The 16,451-nt window shown below is 50.8% G+C and overlaps 2 protein-coding genes across 3 annotated transcripts in view; both read left to right on the top strand.

Moving 5' to 3' along the window:
- LOC143956099 (uncharacterized) overlaps positions 1-16,451 on the top strand; it is a 184,932-nt gene that overhangs the window by 156,378 nt on the left and 12,103 nt on the right. The window contains exon 8 of one of the 2 annotated variants that reach the window (XM_077466235.1): positions 6,531-8,509. In XM_077466235.1, the coding sequence (XP_077322361.1) occupies positions 6,531-7,806 (1,276 nt within the window). In that variant the 3' untranslated portion in view covers positions 7,807-8,509. Of the gene's footprint in view, positions 1-5,113; positions 8,510-16,451 lie in introns of those variants that run through there. The other variant, XM_077466234.1, reaches the window with a different exon arrangement.
- Positions 1,819-4,767, top strand: LOC143955932 (uncharacterized). The gene is made up of 3 exons (XM_077466056.1): positions 1,819-1,920; positions 3,548-3,676; positions 4,390-4,767. Exons 1-3 carry the CDS (start codon positions 1,834-1,836, stop codon positions 4,738-4,740), a joined length of 567 nt encoding a protein of 188 aa, XP_077322182.1. The 5' UTR covers positions 1,819-1,833; the 3' UTR covers positions 4,741-4,767.

Below are 16,451 nucleotides of genomic sequence, written 5' to 3'. Positions count from 1 at the left end.
TAAATAGGAAAAGCCGGTGATCGGCTTTTCCTCACTCGCGTCTGTCAGACGCGAGTAGAGGAGAGCCGATCGGCTGCTCCTCTGACAGGGGGGGGTCTCTGCTGATCGATTATCAGCACAGCCCCCCCGAGGATGCCCACACTGGACCACCAGGGACGCCACCAGACCACCAGGGATGCCAAGGACAAGGTATGCCACCCTAGACCACCAGAGATTTCAGTCAGTGCCACAATGGATGCCAATCAGTGCCCATAATGGATGCCAATCAGTGCCCATCACTGATTGGCATGCATTATTGATTGGCACTGATTGGCATCCATTAGTACAATATATTATAATACAATGCCGCCTATCAGTTCCCATCTGTGCCGCCTATCAGTGCCTACCCATGCCCACCTGTGCCGCCTACCCATGCCCACCTGTGCCACCTACCCATGCCCACCTGTGCCGCCTACCCATGCCCACCTGTGCCACCTATCCATGCCCATCCATGCCAATCCGTGCCAATTTGTGCCACCTATCAGTGCCCATCCGTGTCGCCCATCAGTGCCGCCTATCAGTGCCACATATCGGTGTCCATCAATGCCACCTCATCAGTGCCACTTCATTGGTGCCACCTCATCGGTGCCCATCAGTGCCGCCTTATCATTGCCCATCAGTGTAACCCCCATCAGTGCCCATCAGTGAAGGAGAAAACTTACTTATTTGCAAAGTTTTGAAACTGAAACAAAAAAAAACATTTTTTATTTCAAAATTTTCGGTATTTTTTTATTTGTTTAGCAAAAAATAAAAACCGCAGAAGTGATCAAATACCACCAAAAGAAAACTCTATTTGTGGGAAAAGAATTATGAAAAATTTCATTTGGGTACAGTGTAGCACGACCGCGCAATTGTCATTCAAAGTGCGACAGCGCTGAAAGCTCAAAATTGGTCTGGGCAGGAAGGTGTTTAAGTGCCCCCCCGGTATTGAAGTGGTTAATGCCACTTCCAACTAGAGCCCATATAAGATAATCAGGCGCTTCCTTCCACCTTTTCGTAATTAGGATTAGTTGCAGGACAGTCTACACCTGGGTTACCATGTTCTTTTTGCAGACATGCTTACTCTATCTTCTGCACCCTACTCCCAAAAGGGAATACCCTCCCTTGTAGCTATGTTGGAGACCAGGAGAAAGGGAGCCAATTCTAAATCACAGGAGAACATTTCCTCTGCCGAAGGTCATTTCAACTTTCAGTCTCCGAGTGATGATGTGTCCCTTGCACTGGAGAAGGACCACCAATACCACACCCTCAATCCAAACATGAAGGGGAGGGGAAGCATTCACCTCCCCGAATGATACCAGGCCACATGCCCTCATTCCCCATGACATCCATGGTTCCTAGAGACACTGAGGTGGATTCCTTAGGAAACAATGACATCGGAATGCTGCCATACACAGAAGCAGTCGAAATACGGCTTCTATATATAATTTTTGGATTCCATCAAACAGGGGTCTTCCAAACATCTATAGTTCTGTCCCAAACCAATTTTCAGACCGAGCCGTTAGTTCATCTCTAGATCGCAGTTGCTACTGAGAGACATATACATTGTTCATTGCCAGAACCTCCAGAAACCTTTGATGGAACCCTGATTGAGAAAGGCTGGACTAGGCAGTAATATATTTCCAGCCCCCTTGAAGGGAGTGGAGATGACCCCCATCTATAAGGATATACAGACACGGCACAAGGCCGTGTTCACACTATGAGACGTTTCTCGGGGTGCAGATCCTTTGAGCTCCACAAGGTGGTGATCTCACTTCTACCCAGACAGGAAGTCTCTATGGAAGATAGGAAGTGATGTCAGGTATAAATAGGAAGTTCCGGGTGAGAGGTGAGTTGGGAGAAATTAAACAGGAGACATTGCTGGACCTGGCAGTAGAGGAGGTAATGAGATCTTATTTTATATTTACACCCAGTAACCCCCCCCGTCATGTCCGTCCTCTTCCTCCATAGTCACTGTGACGTCTTTTATCTCCAGCAGATGATGATACACACATATATAGTGTGGAAACCTAGATTAACCCCTTCAGGGGGCAGAACATTCCCCCACTTACGGGGCCGGAACATTTCCTTAATTTTGGAGATAAATTCTAGTAATATGTTCCTCTAATCAAACAGCACTGACAATAAATAGACAAGACAATGACCACCCTGACCATACATGGCCTACAAAGGTAAATTATTACACTACACAGGCAGCCAATGGGCAATAGTTACAATATACAGCCAACACAATGATGGGGTCAGGAATATGGAGCATACAGCCAACACAATGATGGGGTCAGGAGTATGGAGCATACAGCCAACACAATGATGGGGTCAGGAGTATGGAGCATACAGCCAACACAATGATGGGGTCAGGAGTATGGAGCATAGAGCCTCTTACATTGCTGGTCAGGAGGAAGAAAACATTCCCCAGCCTGCCCTGAAGAATATGTTCCATCATTGGTGTCAGAAGGAGGAAAATACTGAGGGTTCTGAGGGAAGTAGAGGAGCCGAGGGGTCTTGTGAGGGACAATGAATAGCTGATGGGTTCTAGGGGCTCCGGAGAAGGTACTGGAGTTGAAGGGCTTTGAGGGGGTAATGTAGCTAAATGATTCTTGAACCCTTGATAGGGTTGGTGGGCAGCGGGGCTCTGATGGAAGAGTTGGTTGTTGGGTTCAGGGAGAATGTAATGTAGGGATTTGTTTTATGATGGTTGTTTTTTACCGGTATTTACTTTTCGGAACTCCCGCCAGGCAATAAAGGCAACCTTCACCTTCTTGCCATCTCGCTGGTCAATGAAAACATTCCTGGATACCAAGTGGACTGTAAAGCAGTCTTTCGCCCCTTGGTGGGCACTTCGTCTTGGAGGAGGTCTGTATTGTGTCCCCGGTCCAGTGCTGCGCATATAAGGGGAGGAGGGGAAGGGGGCAGTCCAATACCTTCCCATGACACAGGCTCTGGCAGTGTCCAGTGCTGGTTTTCAGGGCACCAGGAACCCACTGCCACTACAATGTCCTTGGTACTACAGTATACTTTGCAACCAGGAGAGTAAAACCTTTGCCCCCTGCTGTCGTTCTACTAACACTGGGTTGCATTGGAGGAAAGAGAACAGAATCCCCCCCCCCCCCTACAGATCTCTCCTCCACCAGCACCATCCTCCTGCATTCCAATACGATCCCTTCTCTTACTGCAGAGAGTGACTTGGAGATTGGAGCCTTGTAGGCCAAGTTCCGGCAATTATCCTGATTAGCCGGCAAATCCAGTCATAAGCCAGGAGGTTCCCCTCACAGCAAAAACAAAAAGACAGAGGAAGGGTCGTATTTATCATTCCCTATCTGCAGATCTTAGGCTAAACAAAACCAACAAACAAAAAGCCAAGAGGGTCCCTGGAATTCAAAAATGTCTAAATTTAAATGTAGTCCTTAAATGAAGAACAACAACCCTTCTATTACCACCCTACCCACATCCCATCCTATTATTGTGTGACCAACACCATTCACATTTTTCTTACTTTCATTTCCCAAAGTTATCCGTCTACAAGGAGACCCGTATAGATCACGTGACCTCACCAATGAGGATGGAGGAGGACCGGAGTCACATGACTGAGAAGATACTAAACCTCACCCTGGAGATCATCTACCTGCTGACCGGAGAGGTGAGGAGGATTCTGGGAGGTCACATGACATCACTCTTATCTCTATTAATAAAAACACAGACCTGACCGGAGAGGTGAGGAGGATTCTGGGAGGTCACATGACATCACTCTTATCTCTATTAATAAAACACAGACCTGACCGGAGAGGTGAGGAGGATTCTGGGGGGGTCACATGACATCACTCTTATCTCTATTAATAAAACACAGACCTGACCGGAGAGGTGAGGAGGATTCTGGGAGGTCACATGACATCGCTCTTATCTCTATTAATAAAACACAGACCTGACCGGAGAGGTGAGGAGGATTCTGGGAGGTCACATGACATCACTCTTATCTCTATTAATAAAACACGGACCTGACCGGAGAGGTGAGGAGGATTCTGGGAGGTCACGTGACATCACTCTTATCTCTATTAATAAAACACAGACCTGACCGGAGAGGTGAGGAGGATTCTGGGAGGTCACATGACATCACTCTTATCTCTATTAATAAAACACAGACCTGACCGGAGAGGTGAGGAGGATTCTGGGAGGTCACATGACATCACTCTTATCTCTATTAATAACACACAGACCTGACCGGAGAGGTGAGGAGGATTCTGGGAGGTCACATGACATCACTCTTATCTCTATTAATAAAACACAGACCTGACCGGAGAGGTGAGGAGGATTCTGGGATTCTAACATGATATTCCTATTGGTTCTCCAATACAGAGATTTCCTCTTGTGAAGTCCGGTGATCATATGACCATCACAGTGCCTCCATGTGACTCCCTAAAACCCGAGAGACACAACATGGAGAAGATTCTAGAAGTCACCAAGAAGATGATGGAGCTGCTGACAGGAGAGGTGAGGAGGATTCTGGGAATTCTGGGACATTATCCAGTAACAGACAAGGGATGTGTCTGGATGGTGACTGTATCATTGTGTGTGTCAGGTTCCTATAAGGTGTCAGGATGTCACTGTCTATTTCTCCATGGAGGAGTGGGAGTATTTAGAAGGACACAAGGATCTCTACAAGGACGTCATGATGGACAATCAGCCGCCCCTCACATCACCGGGTAAGAGGAGACTTTATTGTAAAGGAGAGAGCAGTACGGAGGCTCCACCCATCCCCCATCATCTGATAAACACATAGAAACAATGTATTCAGTCATAACTGCTAGAAAATTACTTAGAACCCCCAAATATTATATAGTTTTAAGCTGAGGCCCTCGAGAATAAAATGGTGGGTGTTGCCATTTTTTATGTCACACGGTATATACGCAGTGGTTTTTCAAGTGTACACCATGATAATAATGTGATAACTTCCTCCAAGTTTGGAGCCTTAAACAGAAAGTGTTAATGGGGGAGGAGTCAATAACCCAATGATGGGGGTCTTCAGGATCAGTCCAGTCTTCATCTTGGTTGTTCTCCCCCCATCCTCACTCTCTGACCTCTGGTGGGGCTCAGCCCCGCTGTTATTCAAGACAAAGCTGCCTGATGTGGGCGGAGTCCTGGTTTAGGGGAACCAATCAGCTGATGTCTAGTAATAATCTTTGTATTTCTATTTTAGTAGATGGACGGGAGATGAGGAAAACCTCAGAGGATTGTCTCACTTTGTCTCCAGACTGTAAAGTAGAAGATGAGGACATCACACAGTATAGTCCAGGAGAAAACCCGACTACCTCAAATGTCCATCCGGCACCACACAGTGTAGATGGACCATCGTATTCCTCTTATCCTGAGGAACCTCAGACTGTGCGGGACGGTGCCGGACCATCGTATTCCTCTTATCCCGAGGAACCTCAGACTGTGCGGGACGGTGCCGGACCATCGTATTCCTCTTATCCCGAGGAACCTCAGACTGTGCGGGACGGTGCCGGACCATCGTATTCCTCTTATCCCGAGGAACCTCAGACTGTGCGGGACGGTGCCGGACCATCGTATTCCTCTTATCCCGAGGAACCTCAGACTGTGCGGGACGGTGCCGGACCATCGTATTCCTCTTATCCCGAGGAACCTCAGACTGTGCGGGACGGTGCCGGACCATCGTATTCCTCTTATCCCGAGGAACCTCAGACTGTGCGGGACGGTGCCGGACCATCGTATTCCTCTTATCCCGAGGAACCTCAGACTGTGCGGGACGGTGCCGGACCATCGTATTCCTCTTATCCTGAGGAACCTCAGACTGTGCGGGACGGTGCCGGACCATCGTATTCCTCTTATCCTGATGAACCTCAGACTGTGCGGGACGGTGCCGGACCATCGTATTCCTCTTATCCCGAGGAACCTCAGACTGTGCGGGACGGTGCCGGACCATCGTATTCCTCTTATCCCGAGGAACCTCAGACTGTGCGGGACGGTGCCGGACCATCGTATTCCTCTTATCCCGAGGAACCTCAGACTGTGCGGGACGGTGCCGGACCATCGTATTCCTCTTATCCCGAGGAACCTCAGACTGTGCGGGATGGTGCCGGACCATCGTATTCCTCTTATCCTGAGGAACCTCAGACTGTGCGGGACGGTGCCGGACCATCGTATTCCTCTTATCCCGAGGAACCTCAGACTGTGCGGGACGGTGCCGGACCATCGTATTCCTCTTATCCCGAGGAACCTCAGACTGTGCGGGACGGTGCCGGACCATCATATTCCTCTTATCCTGAGGAACCTCAGACTGTGCGGGACGGTGCCGGACCATCGTATTCCTCTTATCCCGAGGAACCTCAGACTGTGCGGGATGGTGCCGGACCATCGTATTCCTCTTATCCTGAGGAGCCTCAGACTGTGCGGGACGGTGCCGGACCATCGTATTCCTCTTATCCCGAGGAACCTCAGACTGTGCGGGATGGTGCCGTCCTTCCAACAGAGAAGAGGTTTTCCTGTACTGAGTGCGGGAAGTGTTTCCTTTGTAAATCCAAACTTGATGTGCATAAAAGATCGCACACAAGTGAGAAGCCGTATTCCTGTCCTGAGTGCGGGAAATTTTATATAACTAAATCCAAGCTTTCCGCACATCAGAGATATCACACCGGGGAGAGGCCGCATTCCTGTTCTGAGTGCGGGAAATGTTTTGTAAAAAAATCTGAACTTGTCATACATCAGAGGTCTCACACGGGTGAGAAGCCGTATTCCTGTCCTGAGTGTGGGAAATTTTATGCAACGAAATCCCAGCTTTCCGCACATCAGAAATATCATACAGGGGAGAGGCCGCATTCGTGTTCTGAGTGCGGGAAATGTTTTGTAAGAAAATCGGAACTTGTCACACATCAAAAGTCTCACACAGGTGAGAAGCCTTATCCCTGTTTAGAGTGCGGAAAATGTTTTTCAGGTAATTCCGGTCTTTACAGACATCAGAGATGGCACGTAGGGTATAAGCCGTATTCCTGTTCTGACTGCGGGAAATCTTTTGTACAAAAATCAGTGCTCGTCACACATCAGAGGTGTCATACAGGGGAGAAGCCGTATTCCTGCTCTGAGTGCGGGAAATGTTTTAGACAAAAATCACAGCTTGTCAGACATCAACGTTGTCACACGGGGGAAAAGCTGCATTCTTGCCGGGAGTGCGGAAAATGTTTTTCAACGAAATCACATCTTGTCAGACACCAAAGTTCTCACACCGGTGAGAAGCCGTATTCCTGTGCTGAATGCGGGAAATGTTTTTCAGAGAAGTTCTATCTTTGCACACATCAAAGACTGCACACGGGTGAGAAGCCGTATTCCTGTCCTGTGTGCGGGAAATGTTTTTCAAGGAAGTTTTATCTTTTCAGACATCAAATAATGCACACGGGTGAGAAGCCGTACTCCTGTCCCGATTGCGGGAAGTGTTTCTCAAGGAAGTCGCATCTTTGCACACATCAGAAATTGCACATGGGTGAGAAGCCGTTTCCCTGTCCCGAGTGCGGGAAATGTTTCTCAAGGAAGTCCCATCTTCACAGACATCAGAGAGTGCACACAGGGGAGAAGCCGTATTCCTGTCCTGAGTGCGGGAAATGTTTTTCAGCTAAGACGCATCTTGACAGACATCAGATGTTGCACCCGGGTGAGAAGCCGTATTCCTGTCCTGAGTGCGGGAAATGTTTTTCACTCAAGTCCAATCTTGACACTCATCAGAGATCTCACACAGGGGGAGAAGCCATGTTCCTGTCCTGAGTGAGGGAAACTGAAGTCCTGTCTTCCTGTACATCGGAGGTCCCACACAACCCTCGAGGTGTATTAGTGAGTGCGGGAAATGTCTTGTATATGAATGTTGCTGGACATGTGGGGGAAGAAGAGGTCTGTTTTCTCAAGTCGCCTTTCAGGACGAAACACGTTCACCCCCACCACTTAAAAGGCGGTCCTCTAGGCCTTTTAAAATTAAAAATTGAATCATTACCTCTCATTGGCTGAGTACATTTTGTGATGGAAGATTTCACAAACACTTACGGGTCTGTTTAAAAAAATAGTTAAGCATTCGCTGAGCCGCCATGAATTTTGGTCATATTTTATTTCATACGATGATTTCCGATGATCATTGGCTCCATCCAGTGGTCATAATGCTGTATTTTGCACTTTTGCACAATTTTTTTTCTGGTGGAGGTATTTGAGAAAAAAAAATCCTCAATATGGCCACTAGATGGAGCTGATGGTCATAGGAAATCACTGTGTTAATTAAATTACAGCCAGAATTTATCACGGCTCGTCAGTTGCCCCATTCATCCAACTAATTTTGTGTAAATAGACTCCTTTGTTTAATATGTCAGGCACAGTCTCCTACAAATAACTGAAGTATCGTTCTCATGTACTTATGAGTCCAGGAGCCATTGAAGGACAGAAGTTAACCTGGAATAAAACAATAAAGTGTTTTTTTTTTAAAGTTCCTGTGTCCCCTGTCTTCTCTCCTTCTCTCCCCTCAGGAGTCAGCATTATGAAATTCTGTAATCCCAAAACCTTGGTTAAAGTCGGTAAAATTATTTTATCCATTCTGCACCACCGAGCGCTGCAGAGAAGAGGGAGAGGCGGAGATCCCTGCTGACGTCAGCCCGACTCCGGGCGAAGCAGAGGGAGGGGCGGAGATCCCTGCTGACGTCAGCCCGGCTCTGGGCAAAGCAGAGAGAGGGGCGGAGATTCCTGCTGACGTCAGCCTGACTCCGGGCGAAGCAGAAGGAGGGGCGGAGATCCCTGCTGACGTCAGCCCGACTCCGGGTGAAGCAGAGGGAGGGGTGGAGATTCCTGCTGACGTCAGCCCAACTCCAGGTGAAGCAGAGGGAGGGGCGGAGATTCCTGCTGACGTCAGCCCGACTCCGGGCGAAGCAGAGGGAGGGGCGGAGATCCCTGCTGACGTCAGTCCGACTCCGGGCGAAGCAGAGGGATGGGCAGAGATCCCTGCTGACGTCAGCCCGACTCCGGGCGAAGCAGAGGGAAGGGCGGAGATCCCTGCTGACGTCAGCCCGGCTCTGGGCAAAGCAGAGGGAGGGGCGGAGATTCCTGCTGACGTCAGCCTGACTCCGGGCGAAGCAGAGGAAGGGGCCGAGATCCTGGCTGACATCGGCCCAGCTCCAATCGATGCAGAGGCAGGGGCCAAGATCCCTGCTGACGTCAGCCCACTTTGGTTAAAGTCCTTGTAAAATGATGTAATCATGTTCTGCCCCACCAAGCGCTGTAGAGAGAGGGGTAGAGATCCCTGCTGATTTCAGCCCAGCTCCGAGTGCTGTAGAGGGAGAGGCCAAGATCCCTGCTGATGTCAGCCCTTCTCCGGGTGAAGCAGAGGGAGGGGCGGAGATCCCTGCTGACGTCAGCCCAGCTCCGAGCGATGCAGAGGGAGGGGCAGAGATCCCTGCTGAAGTCATCCCAGCTCCGATCGATGCAAAGGGAGAGGCCAAGATCCCTGCTGACATCAGCCCAACTTGGTTAAAGTCCTTGTAAAATGATGTAATCCGTTCTGCATCACCAAACGCTGCAGAGAGAGGGGCTGAGATCCCTGCTGATGTCAGCCCGGCTCCGAGCGCTGCAGAGGGAGGGTCCGAGATCCCTGCTTATTTCAGCCCAGCTCTGGGCGCTGCAAATGAAGGGGCAGAGATCCTTGCTGACTTCAGCCCGGCTCCGATCGCTGCAGAGGGAGGGGCCAAGATCCCTGCTGACGTCAGCCCAGCTTCAGGAGCTGCAGAGGGGGGGGGGGGCTGAGATCCCTGCTGACATCAGCCCAGCTCTGAGCGATGCAGAGGGAGGGGCCAAGATCCCTGCTGATGTCAGCCCAGCTCCGAGCGCTGCAGGGGGAGTGGCCGAGATCCCTGCTGACTTCAGCCCGGCTCTGGGCGAAGCAGAGGGAGGGGCGGAGATTCCTGCTGACGTCAGCCTGACTCCGGGCGAAGCAGAGGAAGGGGCCGAGATCCTGGCTGACATCGGCCCAGCTCCGATGCAGAGGCAGGGGCCAAGATCCCTGCTGACGTCAGCCCACTTTGGTTAAAGTCCTTGTAAAATGATGTAATCATGTTCTGCCCCACCAAGCGCTGTAGAGAGAGGGGTAGAGATCCCTGCTGATTTCAGCCTAGCTCCGAGTGCTGTAGAGGGAGAGGCCAAGATCCCTGCTGACGTCAGCCCTTCTCCGGGTGAAGCAGAGGGAGGGGCAGAGATCCCTGATGACATCAGGCCGGCTCTGGGTGAAGCAGAGGGAGGGGCGGAGATCCCTGCTGACGTCAGCCCGGCTCCGAGCGATGCAGAGGGAGGGGCAGAGATCCCTGCTGAAGTCATCCCAGCTCCGATCGATGCAACGGGAGAGGCCAAGAGCCCTGCTGACATCAGCCCAACTTGGTTAAAGTCCTTGTAAAATGATGTAATCCGTTCTGCATCACCAAACGCTGCAGAGAGAGGGGCTGAGATCCCTGCTGATGTCAGCCCGGCTCCGAGCGCTGCAGAGGGAGGGTCCGAGATCCCTGCTTATTTCAGCCCAGCTCTGGGCGCTGCAAAGGAAGGGGCCGAGATCCTTGCTGACTTCAGCCCGGCTCCGATCGCTGCAGAGGGAGGGGCCAAGATCCCTGCTGATGTCAGCCCGGCTCCAAGTGCGGCAGAGGGATAGGCCAAGATCCCTGCTGACGTCAGCCCAGCTTCAGGAGCTGCAGAGGGGGGGGCTGAGATCCCTGCTGACATCAGCCCAGCTCCGAGCACTGCAGAGGGAGGGGCCAAGATCCCTGCTGATGTCAGCCCAACTTCGAGCACTGCAGGGGGAAGGGCCAAGATCCCTGGTTATTTCAGCCCAGCTCCGAGCGCTGCAGGGGGAGGGGCCGAGATCCCTGCTGACAGCCCAGCTCCAAGCGCTGCAGGGGGAGGGGCCGAGATCCCTGCTGACAGCCCAGCTCCAAGTGCGGCAGAGGGATAGGCCAAGATCCCTGCTGACGTCAGCCCAGCTTCAGGTGCTGCAGAGGGAGGGGCTGAAATCCCTGCTGTCAGTCCAGCTCCGAGCACTGCAGGGGGAGAGGACGAGATCCCTGCTGACTTCAGCCCGGCTCCGAGCGCTGCAGAGGGAAGGGGCCAAGATCCCTGCTGATGTCAGCCCAGCTCAAACGCTGCAGATGGAGGGGTGGAGATCCCTGCTGATGTCCGTCCAGCTCCGGGCGCTGCAGAAGGAGGGGCCGAGATCCAGGCTGACGTCGGCTTAGCTCCGATCGATGCAGAGGGAGGGGCCAAGATCCCTGCTGACGTCAGCCCACCTTGGTTAAAGTCCTTGTAAAATGATGTAATCATGTTCTGCACCACCGAGCGCTGCAGAGAGAGGGCCCGAGATCCCTGATGATGTCAGCCCAGCTCCGAGCGCTGCAGAGGGAGGGGCCAAGATCCCTGCTGATGTCAGTCCAGCTCTGGGCGCTGCAGAGGGAGGGGCAGAGATCCCTGCTGATTTCAGCCCAGCTTCGCGCAATTCGGAGGGAAGGGGCCAAGATCCCTGCTGACCTCAGCCCAGCTCCGGGCGCTGCAGAGGGAGGGACCGAGATCCCTGCTGATTTCAGCCCAGCTCCAAGACACCTCAGTGCGCCAACCCGCACCTGCACAGAAGACCTGATGGAAAAAGGCAGGAAAATGCCCAGGCGGTGCACAGGAAGTGACCTCAACCTGATGAAAAAAGGTGGGAAAATGCCCAGGAGGCGCATAGGAAGTGACCTCAAAGCCCAGCCCGGACACTGCCAAATTGCTGGATTATCTTCAGTTGCCCCTTGTTCTTGTGCTAGTGTGTGATCTGTTTGAACTTGTGACCTGGAAATAGGGTTGCCACCTGTCCAGGATTCACCCGGAGAGTTCGGGTTTGAAACCATGCGTCCGGATTTCAGACTGCCTGAAACCCGGACACATTATTCAGACTGGACTATGGCTTCAGGGTTGCTGGCTGCAGTTGTCTAAGCTGAGAGTGACTGTTACATTCTTTCACGCTGCCCAAACCCAAAGCCAGCACCAACAACCCCTCCAAACACACACACAGACGGGAGAGGAGAGAGGGCTCGATCTGCACCTCTCCCCCCCACCCCTACCCCTCTGTGTCTGCCCACACTCCAATCCCGGTGCTGTGCTTCAGAAAAGGAAAGTGGGGGCTGGAAATTTGACTGAAGTCTCCCCCCCCTTATCTCTCCTTCCTCTGGCAGAGTACACTAAAGTATATCAGGGTTCTCAGAGCACCCCTTACATCAGATTTCCCCTTTACACCAGAGGCCACAGTGTTTCCTCTCCATAGATCAGAGTTCTCAGTGTTCCTCCTTAAATCCGGGTTCCCAGAGGATACCTCATGTCAGAGTCCCCAGAGTTCTGCTTTCCATCAGAGTCTGCAGAGTCCCCCCTTACAGTGAAAGGGAACTCTGCGAGTTCAGATGTAAAAGGGGAACTCTGCAGACTCTGATGCCAAAGGGGAACTCTTGTTATTAATTTCATATGATTAGAAATGTTATTTAATAGCAAAATATATATATAGTTTATAATATAAAAAAAAAAATTGCTGTGCGCCGCTAAAGTGTTCGGGTTTGACTTGAAGAAAAGGTGGCAACCCTACCTGGAAACCTATTTAACTCCCCCTGGTTTCTACTTGCCATTGACCTCGGATTTGTACTATGACTATTCTACTTCTTTGCCCCTTTTGTACTCAGCTGCCAGATTGGAACCGACCCCGGCTTGGATCTCGACCATTCTTCTTCTGATTAACCATTTTATACTTCGTTGCCAAACTGGATTTTACCTCGGCTTGGATCTCAGATTAAGAATTGCACGGTGCTCCGCACCCCTGGCACCCGCGCCCCTCGGTTTCCACCAAGTCTCTGTCTCCATCTCCAGAGGCTTCAAGAACTTGAGGTGCAAGGGAGGCCTCCCCACTACTTCAGTCTAACTTCAGATACATGGCCCTTGTGACGGCTAGGCTGATGTGGCCTGGAGGGAGCTCCCCAATCTGGTGGGGGGGGGGGGTGATCTTAGGCTCTGGTGCAGACGGGACCTTCTACATCACACAGAGGTGTCCTGGACAGGTAGCACGGGAGCAAGGAAAGGACAGTAGGACAGCAAGCCTTGCCTGGCAAGCCTTCAGGGAGGAACAAAGGTCACAGCCAGGAGGGTTGGTAAGTGACACACAGTCGGGAAGGACTGGGGAGGCATGCCTGAGAGGACTGGGAAATTGCAGTCTGGGATCCAGTGAAGTGGACTGTGGTGTCATGGGCAGCGGAGAGAGACAGCTGCAGCCAGGAGGGCTGGCAGGGCTTGAAGATGTGGTCCTGGTATTAGTAGCCACGTGGACATCTAGCTCTAGGACTACTAGAATTTTTTCTACACCAGAGGTTCCCACGGTCCCTGTCTGCAAAGGGCATTTTGGTGTAACCAAGTGCTGTGCTAGAGCTGGAAGTGGGAAGTGTAACCAAGTGATGTACTGGAACTGGAAGTGAAGAGGTGTATATATAGAGAGTGTATATAGTTTTAACCACTTGAGACCCGCGCTATAGCCGAATGACGGCTACAGCGTGGATCTCCTTTGCCGGAACTACGTCTATTGACGTCGTCCCGTGCACGAGCGGCCTGCGCGCCCCCTGAGGCGGCGCGCTCTGTGATCGGCGAGTCTATGAGACTCGCCTGATCACCGATCTGAGCAAGGGGTTGATCCCGACCCCTTATCACGTGATCAGCTGTCAGCCAATGACAGCTGATCATGTGATACAACGGAGCCGGTAATCGGCTATTATTCCTCCTCGCGCTGACAGTGCGAGGAGAAAAAAAAAAGAGCCGATCACCGGCGGCCGTGATCGGGACATCAGTCCTGATCACGGCCAGCCCTGCCAGTGCCCACCTGCCCCCTGCCAGTGCCACATGAATAAAAAATGTCCCCCCCTGTCAGTGCCACCCAGCAGTGCCCACAGTGCCACCCAGCAGTGCCCACAATCTGCCTCAACAAAGGTGCTGCACCCCAGTGCCACATATCTGTGCCCAGCAGTGCCACCTATCAGAGCCACCTATTAGTGCCCATCAGTCCCATCTATCAGTGGTACCTATCAGTGCCACCCATCCGTGCCACCCATTTGTGCCATCTTATCTGTGCCCATCTTTGTCCATCAGTGCCGCCTTATCTGTGCCCATCGGTGCCGCCTTATCTGTGCCTATTAGTGCCGCCTTAACTATGCCTATCAGTGTCCACCAGTGCAGCCTATCAGTGCCCACCAATGCAGCCTATCAGTGCCCACCAATGCAGCCTATCAGTGCCCACCAGTGCAGCCTATCAGTGCACTTCAATGAAGGAGAAAAATGACCTGTTTGCAAAATTTTATAACAAACTATTAAACATGATTTTTTTTTTTTGCATCTTTTTTTGTTTGTTTAGCAAAAAATAAAACTCCGAGCTGTAATTAAATACCACCAAAAGAAAGCTCTATTTGTGGGGAAACAATGATAAAAATTTCATTTGGGTACAGTGTTGTATGACCGCGCAATTGTCATTCAAAGTGCATCAGCGCTGAAAGGAGGGGGGTTTAAGTGCCCAGTAAGCAAGTGGTTAAAGTCCCAAATTCTTTGTTCTTCAATCAAGCTGGCATCCCATATCTCCCCAATCCCCATACAAGTCTATTCCCCTCAATAAAAACACAAAAACAAAGTCCAAGGATTGGTTTTCTGTCTGAGGGTGAATGAGAACTGTGTGCCCAGCTGGGTAGGGTAACAGATGGACTACAACACTTAGCAGCCCTTATGGGGGTGCGGCTATATAACCCTCCCCCCCACTCAGTGAGTCCTCAGCTGATGGACCGCTTCTTCTTCCGGGGGGAATCAAGTTTACTAGTTTCTAATTTTTATTTTTATTCTTCAATGAACAGCTCACGGTCCTCTAATGCCGCGTACACACGGTCGAACTGTTTAACGTACTTAGTCCGTCGAAACACATTTCAGCGGACAATCCGCTCGTGTGTGGGCTTCAGCTGACTTTTTCAGCGTGCAGTCCGGAGTACTAAGAATTTCGGTTTTTCCGAAAATTCTGTCCGTCGTACTTTGGTTTCAGCGGACAATACGATCGTCAGTAGGCTAGTTCGACGGACTAAGAATGGCGCATGCCCAGAAAGGATTTACACGGCGGAAGGGTGCTTTGCTGTGTCTTGGACTTCCTATTTCTAGTCCCGTCGTACGTGCTGTACACGTCATCGCGCAAGCTTTCGACGGACTGTTTGTGCATCCGTGTGTGGTCAAGTCCGTTCAGTGGAAAGTACGACGGATTGTCCGTCGGATTGTATGACGGACTAAGTACGTCAAACAGTTCGACCGTGTGCACACCACAGGAACGTTCCAACGATTTATTTCAAAAATAACAAATGACAGCCGACAAAGATTGTGTCAGAACTCGTGGGTTCGGACACTCTGTCTTTGTTGGCTGTCATTTGCTATTTTTGAAATAAATTGTTGGAACGTTCCTGTGGTGTGAAGCCGTTCATTTCTTCCTATTGATCATCGGTGACGAGCCGTGGCTTGCACTCAGTGTATCTGGACTGTAGTGATTGCTCACCTGGAGCGGCGTCTTCTTTGTTTGAATGTTCAGCCTCTAAGCCCTTGTACACACGGTCGGACATTCCGATGGACAATCTCCGATCGGACCGTGTTGTCGGAGAATCCGACAGTGTGTGGGCTCCATCGGACTGTTTCCGTCGGAGTATCCGACGGACCAAGCTTTCCAGCTGGGCTATAAAATTTTCCGACAACATGATCCGATCGCACTTTGTCCGATCATGTGTAAGAGAATTCCGATCGGACAAAGTGCCACGCATGCTCAGATCAAATTCCTAGACCAAAGCTATTGGCTACTAGCCTCAACGTAGTCCCGTCCTAACGAAATAACGTCATCACGTTAAGTACGATCGGATTTTCTGACAACTTTGTCCGACTGTGTGTATGCAACAGTTTCGGACAAAATCCGACGGATTTGATTGTCGGAATGTCCGACCGTGTGTACAAGGGCTAACACCTATACAGAAGCAGTGTATCCAGAGCAAAGCAACCTCGATAAAACCTTGTGAGTCATATCCAAACCCTACCCTGTGAAGAGGCTTTGGGCACTGGATTAGGCTTGTGCAATTCATTTTGTAACTAATCGAAATTCGGCCGAATTTTGCATGTTTCGGACATTCGGATGCATCCGAATGTCCGAATAAAAAAATAACAAATTACAACGAATACGAAAGAAATATAACGAATGAATTCAACGTGATTCGAAATTATTTCAACCGCATTCGACATTATTTCAACCACATTCGAAAATATTTTGTGACCCGACTTTAGGGCAAACACAATAGTACTAGCACTACAACATATCCAAATTTGGAGTTTCT

Source organism: Lithobates pipiens, unplaced genomic scaffold, assembly GCF_037356315.1.
Source record: "Lithobates pipiens isolate NorthernLeopardFrog02 unplaced genomic scaffold, aLitPip1_a1.2 Scaffold_35, whole genome shotgun sequence".
NCBI classification, from domain to species: domain Eukaryota; kingdom Metazoa; phylum Chordata; class Amphibia; order Anura; family Ranidae; genus Lithobates; species Lithobates pipiens.
The sequence above is the reverse complement of the archived record's forward strand: the minus strand, read 5'-3'. Positions and strand labels throughout refer to the sequence as shown.